Below are 19,139 nucleotides of genomic sequence, written 5' to 3' on the forward strand. Positions count from 1 at the left end.
CAAAAACACCATAATAATGCATGTTGAAAAAATGACCGAAAAGGCAAGGCTATAGTATGGAAAAATGTCAAAATATGACATGTCCCAAAAACAGCTGAAAACACCTCAAAACAGCATAAAATAGCGTGCAGAGACGCGCCATAGCAGAAATTGGTGCAAAAACAGCCAAAAACACCAGAATAATGCATGTTGAAAAAATGAACGAAAAAGGCAAGGCTATAGTATGGAAAAATGTCAAAATATGACATTTCCCAAAAGCAGCTGAAAACACCTCAAAACAGAATAAAATAGCGTGCAGAGATGCGCCATAGCAGGAATTTGTGCAAAAACAGCCAAAAACACCGTAATAATACATGTTGAAAAAATGACCAAATAAGGCAAGGCTATAGTATGAAAAAATGTCAAAATATGACAACTCCCAAAAGCAGCTGAAAACACCTCAAAACAGCATAAAACAGTGTAGAGACGCGCCATAGCAGAAATTGGTCCAAAAGTAGCATAAAACACGATAATAATGCATGTTGAAAAAATTACCGAAAAAAGGCAAGGCTATAGTATGGAAAAATGTCAAAATATGACAACTCCCAAAACAGCTGAAAACACCTCAAAAACAATAAAATAGCGTGCAGAGACGCGCCATAGCAGAAATTGGTGCAAAAACAGCCAAAAACACCATAAAAATGCATGTTGAAAAAATTGACCAAAAAAAGGCAAGGCTATAGTATGGAAAAATGTCAAAATATGACAACTCCAAAAGCAGCTGAAAACACCTCAAAACAGGATAAAATAGCGTGCAGAGACGCGCCATAGCAGAAATTGGTGCAAACACAGCCAAAAACACCATAATAATGCATGTTGAAAAAATGTTCCAAAAAAGGCAAGGCTATAGTATGGAAAAAATGTCAAAATATGACAACTCCCAAAAGCAGCTGAAAACACCTCAAAACAGCATAAAATAGCGTGCAGAGACGCGCCATAGCAGAAATTGGTGCAAAAACAGCCAAAAACACCATAATAATGCATGTTGAAAAATAACCAAAAAGGCAAGGCTATAGTATGGAAAAATGTCAAAATATGACAACTCCCAAAAGCAGCTGAAAACACCAAAACAGCATAAAATAGCGAGAAGAGACGCACCATAGCAGTAATATTTGCAAAAGTGGCCAAAAAACCCGTAATAGTACATGTTGAAATTATGACCGAAAAAGGCAAGGCTATAGTATGGAAAAGATGTCAAAATATGACATGTCCCAAAAACAGCTGAAAACACCTCAAAACAACATAAAATAGTGTGCAGAGACGCGCCATAGCAGAAATTGGTCCAAAAGTGGCTAAAAACACCATAATAATGCATGTTGAAAAAATGAATGAAAAAGGCAAGGCTATAGTATGGAAAAGATGTCAAAATATGACAACTCCCAAAAGCAGCTGAAAACACTTCAAAATAGCACGAAATAGCGTGCAGAGACGCGCCATAGCAGAAATTGGTGCAAAAACAGCCAAAAACACCATAATAATGCATGTTGAAAAAATGACCAAATAAGGCAAGGCTATAGTATGGAAAAATGTCAAAATATGACATGTCCCAAAAGCAGCTGAAAACACCTCAAAACAGCATAAAATAGCGTGCAGAGACACACCATAGCAGAAAGTGGTGCCAAAAAGTGGCCAAAAACACCATAATAATGCATGTTGAAAAAATGACCAAAAAAAGGCAAGGCTATAGTATGGAAAAATGTCAAAATATGACATTTCCCAAAAACAGCTGAAAACACCTCAAAACAGCATAAAATATCATACAGAGACGCACCATAGCAGAAAGTGGTGCAAAAGCAGCCAGCAACACCATAATAATGCATGTTGAAAAAATGACAGAAAAAGGCAAGGTATGGAAAAATGTCAAAATATGACATGTCCCAAAAACAGCTGAAAACACCTCAAAACAGCAAAAAATAGTGTGCAGAGACGCGCCATAGCAGAAATTGATGCAAAAACAGCAAAAAACACCATAATAATGCATGTTGAAAAAATGTTTCGAAAAAGGCAAGGCTATAGTATGGAAAAATGTCAAAATATGACATGTCCCAAAAACAACTGAAAACACCTCAAAACAGCATAAAATATCATACAGAGACGCGCCATAGCAGAAAGTGGTGCAAAAGCAGCCAGCAACACCATAATAATGCATGTTGAAAAAATGAATGAAAAAGGCAAGGCTATAGTATGGAAAAAATGTCAAAATATGATATGTCCCAAAAACAGCTGAAAACACCACCAAATAGCACAAAATAGTGTGCATAGCGACGCCATAGCATGGAATGGTGCAAAAACAGCCAAAAACACCATAATAATGCATGATGAAAACATGACTGAAAAGGCTAAAGTCAAGATATGACATGTCCCAAAAATATCTATAAACATGCCAAAACAGCATAAAATAGCATGTCGAGACACGCCATAGTATAGAATGCTGCAAAAATAGCCAAAAACACCACAATAATGCTTTATGAAAAAATGACAGAAAAGGCAAGGCTATAGTATGGAAAAATGTCAAAATATGACATCACAAAAATATCTGTAAACATGTCAAAACAGCATAAAATAGCGTGCAGAAACACGTCATAGCATAGAGTGGTGCAAACACCCAAAAACACAACAATGCATGTTGAAAAAGTGATGGAAAAGGCATGGAAAAATTGTCAAAATATGAAATGTCCCAAAAACCGCTGAAAACAGCCCAAGACCACATTACATAGCATGCCGAGACACCTCATAGCATAGAATGTCACAAAAACGGCCCAAAACTGCCAAAAACACCATAATGTAGCGTGTAAATCCAAATTATCATGATGTTTCACCTCACCTTCGTCTTCCCAGGTGTCTCCTCTGTGAACTCCTGCTCCATATCTCCTCTACTAAGATCTTCAGCCAATTCTCTTCACCCCTTCATCAGCACCAGTATCTTAGCAGATTATGACATCTTAACCTGTAAACAATATTGATATCACAATGGGATCTAATCACCAAAGATTCCTCATTTTCCGTAACTCTTCAATTGTGCACTTTGACAATGAATTGATTTTATTGCTCTCTAAACATCTCTTTCAATTAAGCCTGTCTTGATTTAAATGACATTGAACTCCTGAAGCTCACCAAAGCTTAATTAGTTGACTCTTGCTTTGGTTTGGTCGATGTAGGATGAAGATACATTTCCAACCTTGATGCACAAGAGGGTGGTGTGTGACTACAAAGAGCAAAGACGTACCTGTTAGATGGAACTGCACAACACATGCAACTGTTGTTTGACTTTTTTATCTCAAGCATTGTCTGGAAACATTACCCAATTCATGTGATGTAAAGGTGAATTTCGTTGCAGCTCCTGGATGAATTAAACAGACACGTATGAAATAACAGGCCAAATCTGCAGCTGTATTGTGCATTCCTTTTTTTATTATCATGGTCCTCTTTACATAAGGTGAAGAATGGTTAGAGGTCAGCCCACTGAAACCTTGTTGTGGCCGCCTGAAGTGGAATGTTCAGAAGATAAAATAAAGCCTGACATATAAAGTCGTACACTTCTCCTTACCTTTTTATGACAACAAGATTGCACCCCTGTCTGTTCGGTGCAGGTGTTACAAGGCTTTGGAGAAATGCTTGTTAAAAACATATAGTGGCAGTGATAATCCATGATATTTTTTTGGGATCATGTGAGATAATCAGAGAAATTGATATAGAACAGAATTTCTTTTCTTTTCTTTTCTTTTCTTTTCAATTTCTTTTAGTTTACCTGCTCTCCGGGACCTACCGTACCAGAGCAGGTCAAGATGTTTACAGGTGAAATTACACAAGTCTGTAATGAGCATAAAAACAGGCATTAGTTTGAATGTAAAAGCACAGTGTAACCACCTAAACCACCACCGTACACACAGAGGTCTTAAATCTTGTGTAATCCCACATCTGCAGATTGATCAAAAAGCTCATTTACTAAAAAGTCTGTGTACTACTCCACCTGTGCCACCATTAAAGCAAGAAGTCTGACCGCCATCAGTGTGAAGATCGAGCAAAAGTTCAGCTCAAGAGTGCAGATGTTTCCTCCTCATCCCTCTTTCCCTTATATCATCTTAGTGAATGACGTGAGATAAAACAGCTAGCTACGGCATTAATCTAAGTCTCGTTTGCATTCAAGCATTCCATGTATATCCATGTATATCACTGAAAGAAAAGCGATAGCGTCTTCGGCTACCATATTAACATGAGTGTAGATAGTAGAGAAAAACGAGAGAGAAACAACAAAGCCTGGCGCAGTGCAGGATTTTGAGTGGAAACCTCCTAAGAAGAGTTGCGTTGTTTATCATCTACACTGTGACAGCACTGTCCTGGTGTCAGGTCTGGTGACTTATTGCATGCTGTCAGTCCTCTTGAACTGTTCTGAGGTGAGTTTCAAATGTGGTGGCGGTCCAGTCCGGCGGTCTGGCCTTGTTTGGCGCCCTTACCGGCCTACTACAGCCACACCCAAACACCCCAGAGTCCTTATCCTCCGGCTGCCCGGGGGTAAGCAGCTCTTCTGGGCATGGTTCTTCCTACTCTTCATCCAGGCCTTGTCAGGACGACTGCATGAGGCCAGTCAGTCGTTTGCCTGTCAGTGACTTTCCCTGGCAGGAAGAAAAGAGATCAAGGATGGTGAGGGTGACAGCATATATTATACCTTTTACCTGTAGTGCTATTTATCACTATACGTTGTTTTTGGTGTGACTTGTCGAGTGTTGGAGGAATCATCCATAGAGATGTCTGCCTTCTCAAAAATATAATTGAACTAAATGGCAATCATCTTGTAGTGTTTAATGCGCAAAAAATGTTTGTTTTTTTAACTCACAGAAAGGTCCAGAAATCATGAACTGGTCAAGAGAATCCATGGACTTCGGTTTGAACAATATGATGTAGGAAATATTTTATTCCTTCCGAGCTAAACCCACCAAATGTATCACTGCAAAGAAGGAAGCTCGCATCTTGTGCTTTCTTCTCCACTATGATACAGTTGGCAGGTGTAGTTCAGTGGAAAGAAAATAGTTCCTACATGAAGCTTCTAGGTCTGTTGATTATTTCAAGTAATTGGGTCATAATATCTGGAAAGAGACATTCCTGTTGAGTTTTTCAATTTCAATTAAATATTTGGCGCTTTGAGCACCACAAGCTGAGTGCTATCTAGTTTGATTATTATCAAGAGGAGGCAGGCATCTCCACAGCCAATATTTTGGGGTGAACAGTCTTTTAAAGTCCCATAATACATAGACTCTAATCCTTTATGCTAATAGTGTGTCTATGGAAAAATGCATAGTTTGGTTTGCTATGATTGCAGGTCTGTTACACCAAAGGGTTCAGCTGGTGGCTTAGAAGCACACAGTAAAATCAAACCAATTTGCCTTGAAAAATGTAAGTAAATAAAACCAGAGATAAACCAAGTCAACTAATTAACAGACCATTCCTTGAGACTAATATCATGTAAAAGAACACCTCCCCCTCAAAGAGTTAAAGTTAAAAGTTAAAGTCAAAGTATCAGTGATGTTTGAATTACTTAGCACTAAAAGTTACATTAGAGCACAAGCTGATCTCGCTAGTGATTATAACATTGAGAAAAAAATAGCAGCTGTAATAACTGATTCCAAGTCCAAGAAATTTTTGGTGTGTGTGCCAAAGCTCTTTGTATTTTAATGAATGCAGTTTAAGAGTTAAAAGCAGGAGCAGTGGGACACTCACCACACTGCGAGTGAACTTCTCCAGGGAGGTGCGTCGCCCCTGCTCTGTTTCAGGCTAGAACGTCAAAGGAAAAGTAAAAAGGGGGGAAAGAGTTCAACATTTTCATGTTCAAAGCTAATGTATGTGCATGCATCTCACACTCTTCAACAAATTTATTCAAATTAAGGGGTCAGTTCACAAAAATTACAGATTGCCTTTGTAAATTACTTTAATAAAATCCGAGCAAAAATGTTGAATCCTGTGCAGCATTTAGGGCATTGCTATATAGCGCAGAATTCTCTCAGCGCCTTCAACTCTGAACAGTTAGACACCACTGAGGACATGGTATGTGATAGTTATTTTAGTCCAAAATTGGGTGAAATTAAACATTTAAGACATCAAATTGATGTCCCTTTACAAAGCAACCTTGGTGAGGACACTTAATTCAATGATAATGCTATTTGCAAAAATGTAAAACATTTTTTTTGAAAAAAGTCATATTACAGTCTGAAATAAAAATGTTAATAAATGCCATAGTATAGTTTGACTTAAAATTTCATAAAAATCTTAGGTATGTCATACAAAAAGACTATGTCCTCGACGCAACAGCTGCGGGTTCAATTCTGGCCTCGGCCCTTTGCTGCATGTCATCTCCTCTCCCTCCCCTTTTCAAACTATGGCTGTCCTATTTCAAATAAAGGCAAATGCCAAAAAAAATCTTTAAAAAAAGAAAGTCATAAAAATGTCAGAGAAAGTTCAAGAAAAGAATATTATAAATATGACTTAAAAACATCACAGTATAGTATGTGATAAAAAATGTGGAAAAACAGCCATAGACTAGTAGGTCATAAAAAGTAATGGTAGAGTATGTCATACAAATTTCATAAAAGGTTGTAGTATAGTCATAGTCATAAAAATTCAGAAAATGTCAATATTATACTTTAGAACAGAAAAATGACTCTCATTAAATGTGAAAAATATTAGGTAGTAAAAATGTCACAGTATAGTATGTCAGAAAAATGTCAGAATTGTGACAGTGTACTGTGCCATAACAAATGTGATATAAAAACTCACAGAATAGTATTACATTAAAAAAAAACCTCTTCCATCACTGGTCAATCATACAGTTAGTTTATACAAGATGTTCACACAGGAACTGACTTGTGCAATGATGACAAACACAGACACAAACATACTTTCTTCCTTGCCATCAGCAGGTCTTGGTACACATTGGAGCGCAGGAAGCGTGTATAGCTGTCACTTTTCATCAGCTTGTAGATGTGGTCCTGAATGGAGAAAGTACAAACAGAAAGAGAGAGAGAGAGAAGACACATGGGTCCTAATGTTTGCCAGAACTTGCATTTAAATGCTTCTATGCTAATTATGTAGAAAACTGAGTGAACTAAACGAGACAGTCACTGAGGGAGAACGATGGTTGTAGCAAATTGCCAACTCGCTGACGGGAGAAATTCTTATATTTTTAAGCTACTTCCTTTTAAGCCTGTAACAGGAGAACACATCCGACAGACACCACCCAACCTCCAGCACTTCTCTCCACCAACCTTATCTATCTCCCAGCGAGGCGTATTCTCCAGAAATCGCTCAACAATATAAACCCATTAGCTGATATTGGTGAAGCGTGTAAGAAAGACAAATGAGGCAGACAACAGAGTGGGATAGAATTTCTGAAGAGGCACACTGACAATGATCACCTGAAGAGATATAAATTAAAAGGGTGATATACCCATTCTGAACTGTACATTGAGTAGTTCTCCGCAGTGTGAGAGAAGGTGAAGGAACAGAGCTTTTTTATTACTATATAGTCCCTTTTACATTGCCTTCAATGAGAAAATATGCCTTCAGGGGACGACTGTATATGTATGAAGGTGGGAAATCCTGTTCCACAGAAAATAACAAGCAGATCTGAAGATAGTTCCGCATTTTGGTAAACAGGCTTATTTGCTTACACTGATACTAAAGGTGTAAATTTCATCACAATACGATATTTTGTTGATTCTTCAGACAATGATACAATATTTGCAGTTATCACAGTGCCTGCAGCAATACAAATTTGACTGCGATCAGTGCGAGGCGACATAAGTACATGTTCTCATTGTGTTTTTTTTGGTTACTAACAATTGTCAGCCTTGTGCTAAGTCATTAACAATGTTTGAATGTTTAGGAAGAAGATGTTCTTGGATGGAAGTGGTGACACAGACATACCATGGGAATTTCAAAATAAAGGTGTACCTTCAAAATTATGAAATGCATTGATGTTTTCACTTTGCACCAGAAACTTCATTTCTGAGAATCACTAAGGTTTTATGACTTTTCTGTGCAAGTATAAGGTGGCTCTGGTCAACCTGCTACAAGGAGAACATCAAAGTCTAAAACATTAAATTTCCTGTTACCAGTAGGTGTCACTATGACAATGATTCAAAATTGCACTGTAGATGTCTTCTAGCCTGAAGTCATGAAATGTGTAAAATTTTGTAGAGATTTGATCATGTGGTGTCAAGTTACAAAAGCTTCCGGAGTCATGTTGAAACATCGAAATTTGTCACGCTGCAATGGGAACGCCATTGGGCGAAAACTCACAACTTTCACAAAAAAGCATTAAGGTTCTGAGGTTTTCTTACCCATATTTGAGGACTCAATATTGGTGTGTAAATGTGTTCAGGCTGGGACTCATGTTAAATGTGTCATATTTGAGACAGATTTAAAAAATCCACCTCAGAGTTAAAAATCACTTCCTGTTTCACGGCAAAACATGCAAATTTGACATCTCGCCATGTCCACTTCATTTGGTAAAAACTCAAAAGTTTTACAATTTAACATTACTAACATCTGTGAATGCAATTTACCAAATTTGAAGTTGACCTGTTGAAATCTTTAGAAAGACTAAGTTAAAGTACAATGCCTAGAAATGGGCAAAAATGCCCTAAAAATGAAAATTAAATTAAAAATAGCTGAAGTCCTGTGGGTTTCTGGCTTCTTTGTAAACCCTGGGACGGTACATGTTACTCCCAATTTTTGTACCGGTGAAACATACTCCAGGGGCTTTTAGATTATTGAATAGATTATTGCCAATATATCAGCCAAGATACTGTCAATTTAAAAAGCCTTTGTAAAAATAAAATTATAATTCTAACAGTGCACATGGTATATGTAAGGTGCAGCATGTCCATCTTACACATAGATATCCCACTAGTCCTTTTTTTTTTTTTGCTTATTATCTTTGCCTTTTTTGCTGCTGTACCCAAATCTCACTCCAGGATTAATGAAGCACTCTGTCTATCTTGAACCTTTAAGCTGACAGGTGGCTATTTTCTTACTCTCTCTCTCTTAAATGTAAGTTACAAATGGCAGTTGTACAAATTATTTTTGTGTGACGGTGAGCGAGTTAATGAGGTTTTAAAGGGATTTTAGTCACTTTTTCCTTCATTTTACTGTGAAGTGTTTCATTAAAATGTTAAAACTGGTGTCCCTTTGGGGTTTACAGTGGGTTACACAGCAAAATGAGAAATACTTCAATATTATTGTTATTGCACTGCAGTGGAAGCCTGTGAAATGAGAATGTTTGACTGGTTTGATGACTTGTCTCAAAATCTAGTTTTGAGTTTATTAAGCTTTTAAAAAGGGATAGGATAAATTTACCAAACTCAAGAGCACTACACTCATTATTCATGTATCATTATTCTTTCTCCCTTTCCTCCTGTATTCCTGGAGCTTCTTATTTTCTCACCTGTGCATCCTCATAGCTGTATCGTCCAGGGTCTTTTAGGTTCTGGCTCGTGCGTTCGTAGCTGTGGGAGTCTAGGTTGATGGAGCTGGGTGCTCCCTCCGCCAGGAACTCTGCCCAAATGTCCTCTGCCCTCTGTGCCACTTCCTGCTGGGGCATCCTCTTCAGGTCCTGCACAGCCAACCAGAACCTGCAAAACAAATCAAATCAGTCAGATTAGTAAATATCCAGTTTAACACAGAAGATTCAAATAAGCACCCTGGGTTTTCTGCCCCTCCCTGCACTGTTTATTATTTGTTATCTTTGTCATTTAGTGTATATTTAATACAAACCAAAAAGCAGGACATAAACTGTGTTAAACTGAAGAGGCAGCAGAGAGCTACAGGCTGAATTCCTCAGATATTAGTTTGTATCTATATTGATCTGTGGACTGCTTCAGAGATTAAATGATATACTGTAAAGAAACAGTCTGCTTCTCTCCCATTCTCTATCGTTTCCCTCACTGACACTCTGTCCCTCAGTAGTGCTGTTTCCAAAAACTCCCTTATAAAAGCAAAAGCAATTAAATTTCCGTAAAAGAGGAACAAGAGAGAGGGAGGGAGAGAGGTGAGGATAGCCGAGAGGTGTGTGGTGATAAGGGCGTGTGCTCTCTCTCTCTCTCTCTCATGTGTATATGTGTGTGTGTGTTATCTCCCTCTGCAGCTCACAGGTATCACCAACCTCCCTGCTATCTCTCACAGTTCATTCCCAGACTGTGTATTTCCAAACCTCGCCTTCTCTCTCTCTCTGTGGCTGTTAGGGATGCTCACTCACTCTCTCTCTCACATCAAAAACACACTCTCTCTTATTGCTGCTCTGCTGCATAAGGCCTGAACATGATGCAAGTCTATAAATTTGCACGGCGAATTGAAGGATGAATTTAATAACTGTACTGAGATTTAATGAGCAACAACTCTAAGAAACCAACAACTTCATTAAATTACAAGAAGACGACACACTCTCACATTAGTGCGCACGCACAGGCACAGACACACACACAACCACACACACACACACTTATAGAGACTGGTCATTTCGCCACACTGTTGCGACTGTTTGCTATCTGAATGTTATGTTTGGGAACTGAGGGCCTGGGTGTGTATGAGAGTGTGTGAGTGTATATGTGTTGTTTGGGGTTTTTCTCTCATATGGAGGAGCAAGGATTGAGTTTCAACGGTGAAACAAGCAGCTGGACAGTGAAAGGATAAACTGATGGATGACAAAAGGTCCAAACATGACATCATCGTAACAAAATCCGAAAATTTGCAGAAATTTAAATTTCACACCAGGTTTGGTTTTGACTCTGAAATATGACACAAGAAACAGCTAGGCCGTATGATACTAGAGAGAAAATCTGCAAATCAAGATGCCAGTTCTGGCAAGACCAACATGTGCAAATTCAGCATTTATGTAACTACATGAAAAAGTGAAATTTAAAAGAAAAGGACAAGATTGAGTAAATTTGTGCGAGGTCCCTACTCTAGACATTCCATTAAAGCCTGCTTAAAAATGTCCTTCACTTTCCTTTGAATTGGACCAATTTGCATTGACAATGCATATGGGATGTAAGTGTTGTACACTTGGGTACTTTGCGTATTTATGTAAATGGCCTATGTAAGTACTTTGCGTTGTTATATAAAGTACGTACAGTCACAGGTTGACTTGTGGTTTAATACAGCACACAAACAGCTGCCTAGTTGAAGGTCCATGTTTGTTTGACCCGTCCATCACCTGTCCCACCCTCCCTATGCAGACCTTCTTGCTCTTCATTTTTAATTCATGTGTCAATGAAGATATACAGCCCTAATTGACTTTGCATTGGCATTTTTTCCTTGTTGCCAGCAAGTTATTCTAACATATTTCATCCCCATCACCATTCAATGGGTCGTTAAGTGTTTCTTGTCCATGTCATGTATTTCTGTGAGTGAAAACAAAAAAGAATTGTTGTTGGCATTATTTTGGGTTCAATTGTGGATGCACACAGCTCTTTATTGCTCTTTTCTACCATGTTTTTTTAAGGGATCAATGAAGTTTCATTATATCTGATCTTTACACACTTCAATTCCACTGTTTTCCACATTTTTCAACCATGTAAATGATTTAGAAGAAACAACTTACGAATTTATCTTGCTAAACTAAACACAGAAAATAATTATTCTTCTATGTGCAAAGATACAATGTGTAACAAAATGTGTGTTTAGATTTCTGTCAGTGGCACTTTACTTTGTGTGTTACAGATCTCCTGTTCTGGGAACAGGAAAATCTTTAGCTTGTAATTTGTTTCTTTCTGTGTTTACCGTGTGCAAGTGGGTTGAAATGGTAGGTTGAAACAAAATGCATGCCAAAGAGAAATCTGAGTTATCTGGCTATTTTCAGAGCAGTGAAAGCTTTTGAATAACTGTTACACTCTCCTGACAAATGTCACGAATGAAAATGCATAAAAGCTGCTGCTGAACAGCTTCAGACTTACACCGAATCATATGTTGGTGAATTGAATTTTTCTAAAGCACAAGAAACTTTCCCATAAAAGAAAAACTTTCTTCCCCTTTCTTCACAAAAAAACTCAAAATGTAAAATAGACCACCACTGTGCACCACATGCTATTTCTCCCTCACTGAAGCACAGCATGTTTCGAACGGCAAAATTAATGTAAAAGTTTTCACAAACTGGCAAAAAACGAACAAACATAAAAACAACATAAAAAAGGTTGGAGATTATTTTTGCGGCATCTCATGTTTACCGCAGGTTCTCTGAGCTGAACTCTGACTCCAGGAACTTGAGGAAGAGCTCCTGTCCTGCTGGGTCCTTCAGGGCCTCCTCCAGAGAGAAACCCCACTTCTTCACTCTCTGTTGACTGGGCTCCTTACTGGGAGAGATGGGAGAAAGGCAGTATATAAAACATCCACCTGAAGCTTCAGCAGGGAAATCAAGATTAAAAAGTGATTAGAAGAGATTAAATTACAGGGAAATGGTGAAGACTACTCAGTGTAAGGAGGGCTGACATGAATACAGAGGGAGGGATAATAAGACATTAAAACCTAAAATGCGATCAGGCATTTAAAAGGCCTGATGTTGATGTGAGATTAGTGTCGGGAAAGCTGCGCATTATGCCATCTGTCATCATCGTCAATCAATTTAATCTCTGCTGGGAATTCATTTTCTCCTATTCTGCAATTAATCCATTCAGCTAAATTATTAAATGACATTAGGCACAATGATTATATGCCTGCTCTAATTAATTCCTGCATAATTCAGAACAGGCCAAGAGCGTGAAGCATAGTGCAACTTCTTGAGGGTTGCGATTGCTCTCTCTATGAGATAATACTTCAGTTCATTACCTTCATTTCCCTGGCAACATTTCAGTTAGGATCAATAAATTGACATTGTCCAATATGTGTCTATAAGACATAAACAGAGCTGGATTTTTTGATTTGGATTGATGGAGTCAGCTGAATGACCTTCCAGTTTCCTTCACTACAGAAAATGAGAAATCACTCAGTGTAATTGCCTGTAAATAACGCTCACCACTGCTGCCAGATCACTCCTGACTCTACAGCAGTGATCTGTTGTATTGTGCCTCAGTTCAAAATAGTTCTTAAGAGTCTGATTTGGTAAGATTTGTCAACAATAATCTTAAAACTGAACTGACATGACTTAAAAAAAAGCATTTAATTGAAACCCTACAAAAAAAAAAGATGCTTCTCAGCATGCTCAAGTCTGTGCATTTCATCTTACACCTGATATAATTCAAAAGAGCAGCCTACTCAACTGAAGCATTGTAGTCTTATAACATTGATGGAATCAGGATGGACAGTTTTAAAGGGTTAAAATCAAAGGAGCAGAGGGAGAGTCTCCACGTGTTCGTCTTTCTTGTCAAAAGCCTGCCACCTATATTACCAATGATTCAACTCAACCACTGACACTCAGTTGGAGATTAATTTTTTTCGCTAATGAGGCCTCCAGGTGCTAACATCAAGCAGAAATAAGGAACAGGCTACTAAAGGCAGGTTAGCTTCCTTCTTCTTGAATACAAACTAACAGCTGTGAATGTTGTGAGAGGATGTCACAGACACATGAGAATTAGTTTGATGTATTCAACCATGAAATATGTGCACTTAAGGTAATAGGTCACTGATAATGATGCATAGAGATTGATTAAGGGCTTTTTTAAAAACTAACAGCTGTGAAAATTGTGACAGGATGTCCTAGAAACACTGGAACTGGTTCGATGTCAATATATTGATTCATAATTAGGCTATTGAAATAACAACCTTAAATTGTGTGTACATAAGGAGAAAAGTCATTGATAGTGAAGATAAGGGATTTTCTGAGGGCTTATTTTTGCAGAGTATCAGTCACAAGAGTTATGACAAGAGGTCACAGACACTTGAGAGGTCCTTTGATGTCAATATATTCATAAATGAGCAGGCTATTGAAATCACAACCTTGAAATGTGCATATTTAAGGCAGCAGGTCACTGATAATGATGTTAGAGGATTTTCTGACCACTCATCTCCACAAAGTAACAGCTGTGTAAGTTGTGACAGGATGTCACAGACACGAGAACTGGTTTGATCTCAATATATTCTTAAATGAGCAAGCTATTGAAATCACAACCTTTTATTGTGTGTATTTAAGGCAACAGGTTCTGACAGGATGTCACAGACACAAGAAATTGACTGCTTTGAATTCTACAGTTAATATTTGACCTTTTGCCAGTTAATAACTCTTGTTCATTGGCTGTGACAGTGAAACTGCTATGGTTCCTGGTTGTGTACCTGCTGGCCTCCAGATCCCAGAGGGAGGGGTCATCGCTGGTCCATGGGTTGGATGGTTCTTGTGCCGTCACAAATGGGTCATAGTCCATGTACTGCTCAGTGTAGCTTATCAGACTGACACACAAACATACACATAACACAGGGGACAGAGGACAGAGGAGGTTGGTTGAATATCTGATCACAAATAAAAATGTTGACCATTTGTTCATTGAAATCATTATATCCTCCATTTATCTGATATAACTGTGACTTGAAAGCTTTCAGAAGTTAATTGAGTGAATTATGAGAAAACAAACTGTTAAGCAAGAACATCTGTTCTGATCAGAAGCCCAGATGTGAAACTCCTACCTCTCTTTGATACTGTGAAATAAACAAGAACTGAGAAAGTGCATAAACAACAGCAGGACTCTGGTTACAGGCACCGGCGTTGCCTTTGGTGGTTTGTGTCTCTGAGGCTCGTTTATTCTGACGGTGTGGCTGGGGATGATGACCTCATTAGGGATTTGCGACATCATCAGGGATTCCCCTTTCGTATTCCGGGGGTTACCCTCTGTCTGCGTCTGGTCCTGCCTCTACACATCTTCCTGTCAGCCAATCGGGTGCCGCCAGTTGTCCCTCCTTCCTCCCGCTCGTTGAGTGCTCCAAATGGGTTTCGCGGTGACAATAAAAGTCCACTGAGCTCCAGCAAATAGATTTTGGTTTTGATTTTTGTTAAACACACATTTCACCCTAGCACCACAATATAGGCAATTATATGTCTCAGACACGAGGCTTATGGGTGGCTGCTTCGACTGTGTTTGATCAGGTTTGTACATAGGTAGGTAGGTTCTTTTATTTTCGTACCTTTTGTAAGTGTAGCAAGCTTGGGGTTGGGTTTGGTCAGGAACACTATGTTTTAATTGTTTCATGATTTGCTGCCCTCTCCCTTTGTTTCAGTGTGTTACCTGCCTGTTGCTTGCTTGGTTGCTTTTTTCATTAATTCAATCATTCATTCATTAAATAATAAATGGCTATCCTGACAATTTTACCATCACAGCACTTTGTTACTTCCCTTTGTCCCTAGGCTTCACATCTTTGCATCGCAACAACTTCTGAAAATGTTTTACTGCTCATAATTTCAACCCTAACTCAATATAACCTTACAGTTTATTTAGTATGCATTTTATGTTATGAAAGTCTCTATATATTTTTTAAAAATATTATTAAGACTTAAAATAATAAATTAAAAAATAATTATAACAATACTAAAAAATAATGACAATAACAACAATAAAAAAAGAATAATACAAATAATAGTACATGTTATTGCACTAAAGAATATGTAAATATGTTGGTCAGACTACTTATCGAAGCACTTCTGGCTGTGTGTTTGTATCGAAGGTGCTACATAAGTAAAGTTGAGCTGGATTCATTATTAGTAAAATACCTTGAGCAGGGCTTTAGTGTAACTATTGATGCAGTTGGGCCTAAAGATACACCCTGAGGCCCAATAAGGCATCTAGAGCATGCAAGCTACCAAACAACACCCAAGTCTATCCTTTTTGCAAATAGAAAGTACCAAATCAGTCAACAAAGAAACTAAAATAAAACCAATACTTCATTTAGCATTAAATTATAGAAAATATGCACCAGAGCATGCATGTAACCATGAGATCAGGAGAGAAATGCTTGTTAAATCCTTTCAGATGAAATCCAGAGCACAGAGTGCAGCACCAACAGCTCAAGGAAAGAAGAGAACCAGGACCACAGACAGCAGCAACCAGAGCTGAATCCATTACAACTTGTACTCTTAGGTTTAGTTGTGTTTTTGTGCAACTGAATTGTGCAGAAGTGTAGCTGCAATACAGACAAGCAAGACAGACTTTGCTTGCTATCCTCAAAGCTTTGCACTTTTTTTAAATTTTGCATCCTCAGCATGAAACCTGTGACCCAAAGAAAAGTATCTGACTAGAAGTGAAGTATAATCCTGTAAGCGTGCCTGTGATTGTACAGAGCAGAAAGAGGCCTCTTTCCAGTGTGCATCTATCAGACTGTTCATTGTCCCAAGAGCTGTGCTAAAACAGTTGTAGAATATTAAAAATAATAATTTATTTAACTGACCTTGCATTAAAACGGAATTTTTGCAATCATAAGATGTTTGTATGATTCTGCACTTGTGCTTGGACTTGTGTTTGTTCCATATTTATGTTTAAAGTTTTATGGTGCACACTGTTGAGACTGAAGAGACCAATGCAGGAACTACATTACAAGTAAACAAAAGCATCGGCAAGCTGCTGTACATTCACTTGCTAGAAAAATATTTTCCACCTATAGATGGTTTAGTCAACACTTTAGTCATATACCATGTATTATGCATCGTATCTTATGCATACTGAGACAAAAAGTGATCATATTTTAAAATGTATTCGAGGTGAGTAGTGATAAGAAAGGAAATGCAGGATACTAGTTGTTTTGAATGTCATTGCCCAACTTGACTGATGTTGTCTGACATGTAGATTCTTGCAGGGTTTGGGCAAAAGTCCAAAACTATCCGCTCTGAGGAGCACCAATTAAACCCAGCTCTGTATGAAGAGGAAGGAGGTTAAAGGGTCAGGGAGGCAGCACAGAGCAGCAGCCAGCAGTAATCACACTTTTCTGCTCTGCTGAGAGGTAATGACAGTCCCAACTGACTGAGCAGAGGATGGGACTGTCAGGCAAGAAAACACAGGAGCATGTCTGCTACACGGGGGGGGTTACGTAGTAAAACATATACATACAACTTTGTGTCTCTCTTGCACTACAGAGAAGGTGAACAACATAAAAAGAAGACCTGTACAGTGCAATGCAATAAACCTGCAATAATCTAATATTTGTGAAGCTTTGAAGCTTACGTTTGCTTTGAGGCATTGTTATGGCAACTTCAACCCCTACCTCCAGCCTGCAGCATCTTTTCAAATAATCCTCCTCACTTTGTTCTGACTTTAACCATTTCTGCCTGAATGCCTGATCCCAACCCTACCCACTGCAAACACTTCTCACTGTCTTAATGCGTTGTTTGCTTTACTTGAAGTGTTATTTCAACACATGAGAAATCTGCCAGAACAGTAAAAAGTGTTTCTAATGAATTCAAACACTTTAAAGGAACAGTGTGCACAGTTTAGGGGGATTTAGTGGTGTAAAGCGATAGGGACTGCAGATTTCAACCAAGCTTGAAACTTGAAACTGCTGATTAGAATTGGTTCAGAGCTCATTGTTCAGGTTTCTTTTTACACAGAGCTGAATTATTCACAGATGTCTATACCTCTCAAAAAAAAGTGATTAAAACTGGCAAAATCACTAGTGAATCAGTTTCATGCTACAAATCAGTGTTTCTCTGAAACTGTTTGCCTATTCACAGATGGGCTGCTAGTCTTGCACATGCTCACCTATTTTCTGATTCAGACATTCAGGAGGTTTTACCAGGAGCCAGATTATCCACAAAGGTATTTTTTCTCTCTAAAACAAATAATCCAGGTGATTTGAATTGACAAAAACATGGAATAAAGCAGTATCATATTACAAATCAGAGTTTCGTGGATGCTATACTGAATGTCTGAGACTGGGCTGCTAGCACAGCACCTGTTAATGTGTGTTAACTTTTTTTTTTTTATAATTTTAAGATCCAGATATTTAGGTTTGTTTACTCTGAGCCGAATTGTCCACAGAGATCTCCTTCTCTTCAAAACAGATGAACCCAGTGATAAACTAGTAAAACCATTTGATAAAGCAGTTTCATGTCACCTATCACTGTTTTCATAAAGCTCTTGTCATGATGGGGTCAACGTGAAAACGTTGTCAGATTAAAAACTTCCCAGAAGGCTGTATCCTTGCTGATCACTCCTCAGAGACCCCTTCTCACTCCCTCCTTAAGAATCAGAGCAAAAATAAGAGTTTTGGGATGGCATTCAAGATGGGGCACCAGAAAGACTTCTGGTTCAGGCCAGGATAGAGTAGCGAGGAAATAACAAATATAAGTGTTGGGATGTATCCTGTGTGTTGATGATGATGATGATGATGATGATGATGATGATGTTTCCTCCTCTTTGTGCCAGTTCATCTTTGTACCTCCATGTCAAGAGTTACAGTGTTCTTTCTCCATGCATATACATTAAAACAGAATTCCTGTTTACCATACTTTGTTTGAGGTAAAGTCATTTTGTTGCAGCTTGAGTGGGTTGTCATACATTTGAGGCCACCATCTGTTTGGTACCACCATTACAAAGGCAGCCCTTATTTTTCTTTTTTCCATGTCCTGTGCCTTTCTCTTGGACCCCTATTCCAAACTGCCAAACCAACAGGGAAGCAGATAAATCCATAGAGAAACCACAACCTACTAAGCCTGTAACCCAGTTGATCCCTTAACACAAACAACAGCAGCACAAATGCTGTGGAACTTAAGCTCTTTTCATATTATCACTCTACTTCTAAATGCAAAACTAAAACCACCACGGGTTCACATGGGGCTTCAAAACAAATGACCTCCACCTGCCCCTGCTCTGGTTCAGATAAAATAAAAGTGAAGTTAGCAGAGCACAGGTTTGTCTGATTATAGGTGGTCAGAGAGAGCACAGCAGATATGAAAGCAAACAGGCGTCCTCTTTATGAGAAAAGCTGGTGTCTCCCTCTCAGCTAACACGGTACACTGAAAAGATAAAGATTAGACACGCTCCTCACGATGTGCAGTATTTTTGTGTGGTACCTTTCAGCAACTTTAGACATCTTCATACGGTGACGATCTAGCTGTGTGTTCAGGAATAAGATCTGAAAGAGAAGGTGACAGCAGTCAGTGTTTGTTTATGCAGGTTTTGTACAAGAACAGCAAACAAAAT

General features: G+C 38.5%; 1 protein-coding gene across 1 annotated transcript in view; it reads right to left on the bottom strand.

Moving 5' to 3' along the window:
• Positions 1-4,273: 4,273 nt before the first annotated feature.
• rgs6 (regulator of G protein signaling 6) overlaps positions 4,274-19,139 on the bottom strand; it is a 104,617-nt gene continuing 89,751 nt past the window's right edge. Inside the window, exons 12-18 of the mRNA XM_042503388.1 lie at positions 19,010-19,071; positions 14,293-14,406; positions 12,255-12,380; positions 9,479-9,665; positions 6,930-7,019; positions 5,755-5,808; positions 4,274-4,652 (exon numbers count right to left, since the gene is read on the bottom strand). Coding sequence (XP_042359322.1) covers positions 4,602-4,652; positions 5,755-5,808; positions 6,930-7,019; positions 9,479-9,665; positions 12,255-12,380; positions 14,293-14,406; positions 19,010-19,071 — 684 coding nt within the window. The 3' untranslated portion in view covers positions 4,274-4,601. The remainder of the gene's footprint in view (positions 4,653-5,754; positions 5,809-6,929; positions 7,020-9,478; positions 9,666-12,254; positions 12,381-14,292; positions 14,407-19,009; positions 19,072-19,139) is intronic.

This window comes from Plectropomus leopardus, chromosome 16, assembly GCF_008729295.1.
Source record: "Plectropomus leopardus isolate mb chromosome 16, YSFRI_Pleo_2.0, whole genome shotgun sequence".
NCBI lineage: Eukaryota > Metazoa > Chordata > Actinopteri > Perciformes > Serranidae > Plectropomus > Plectropomus leopardus.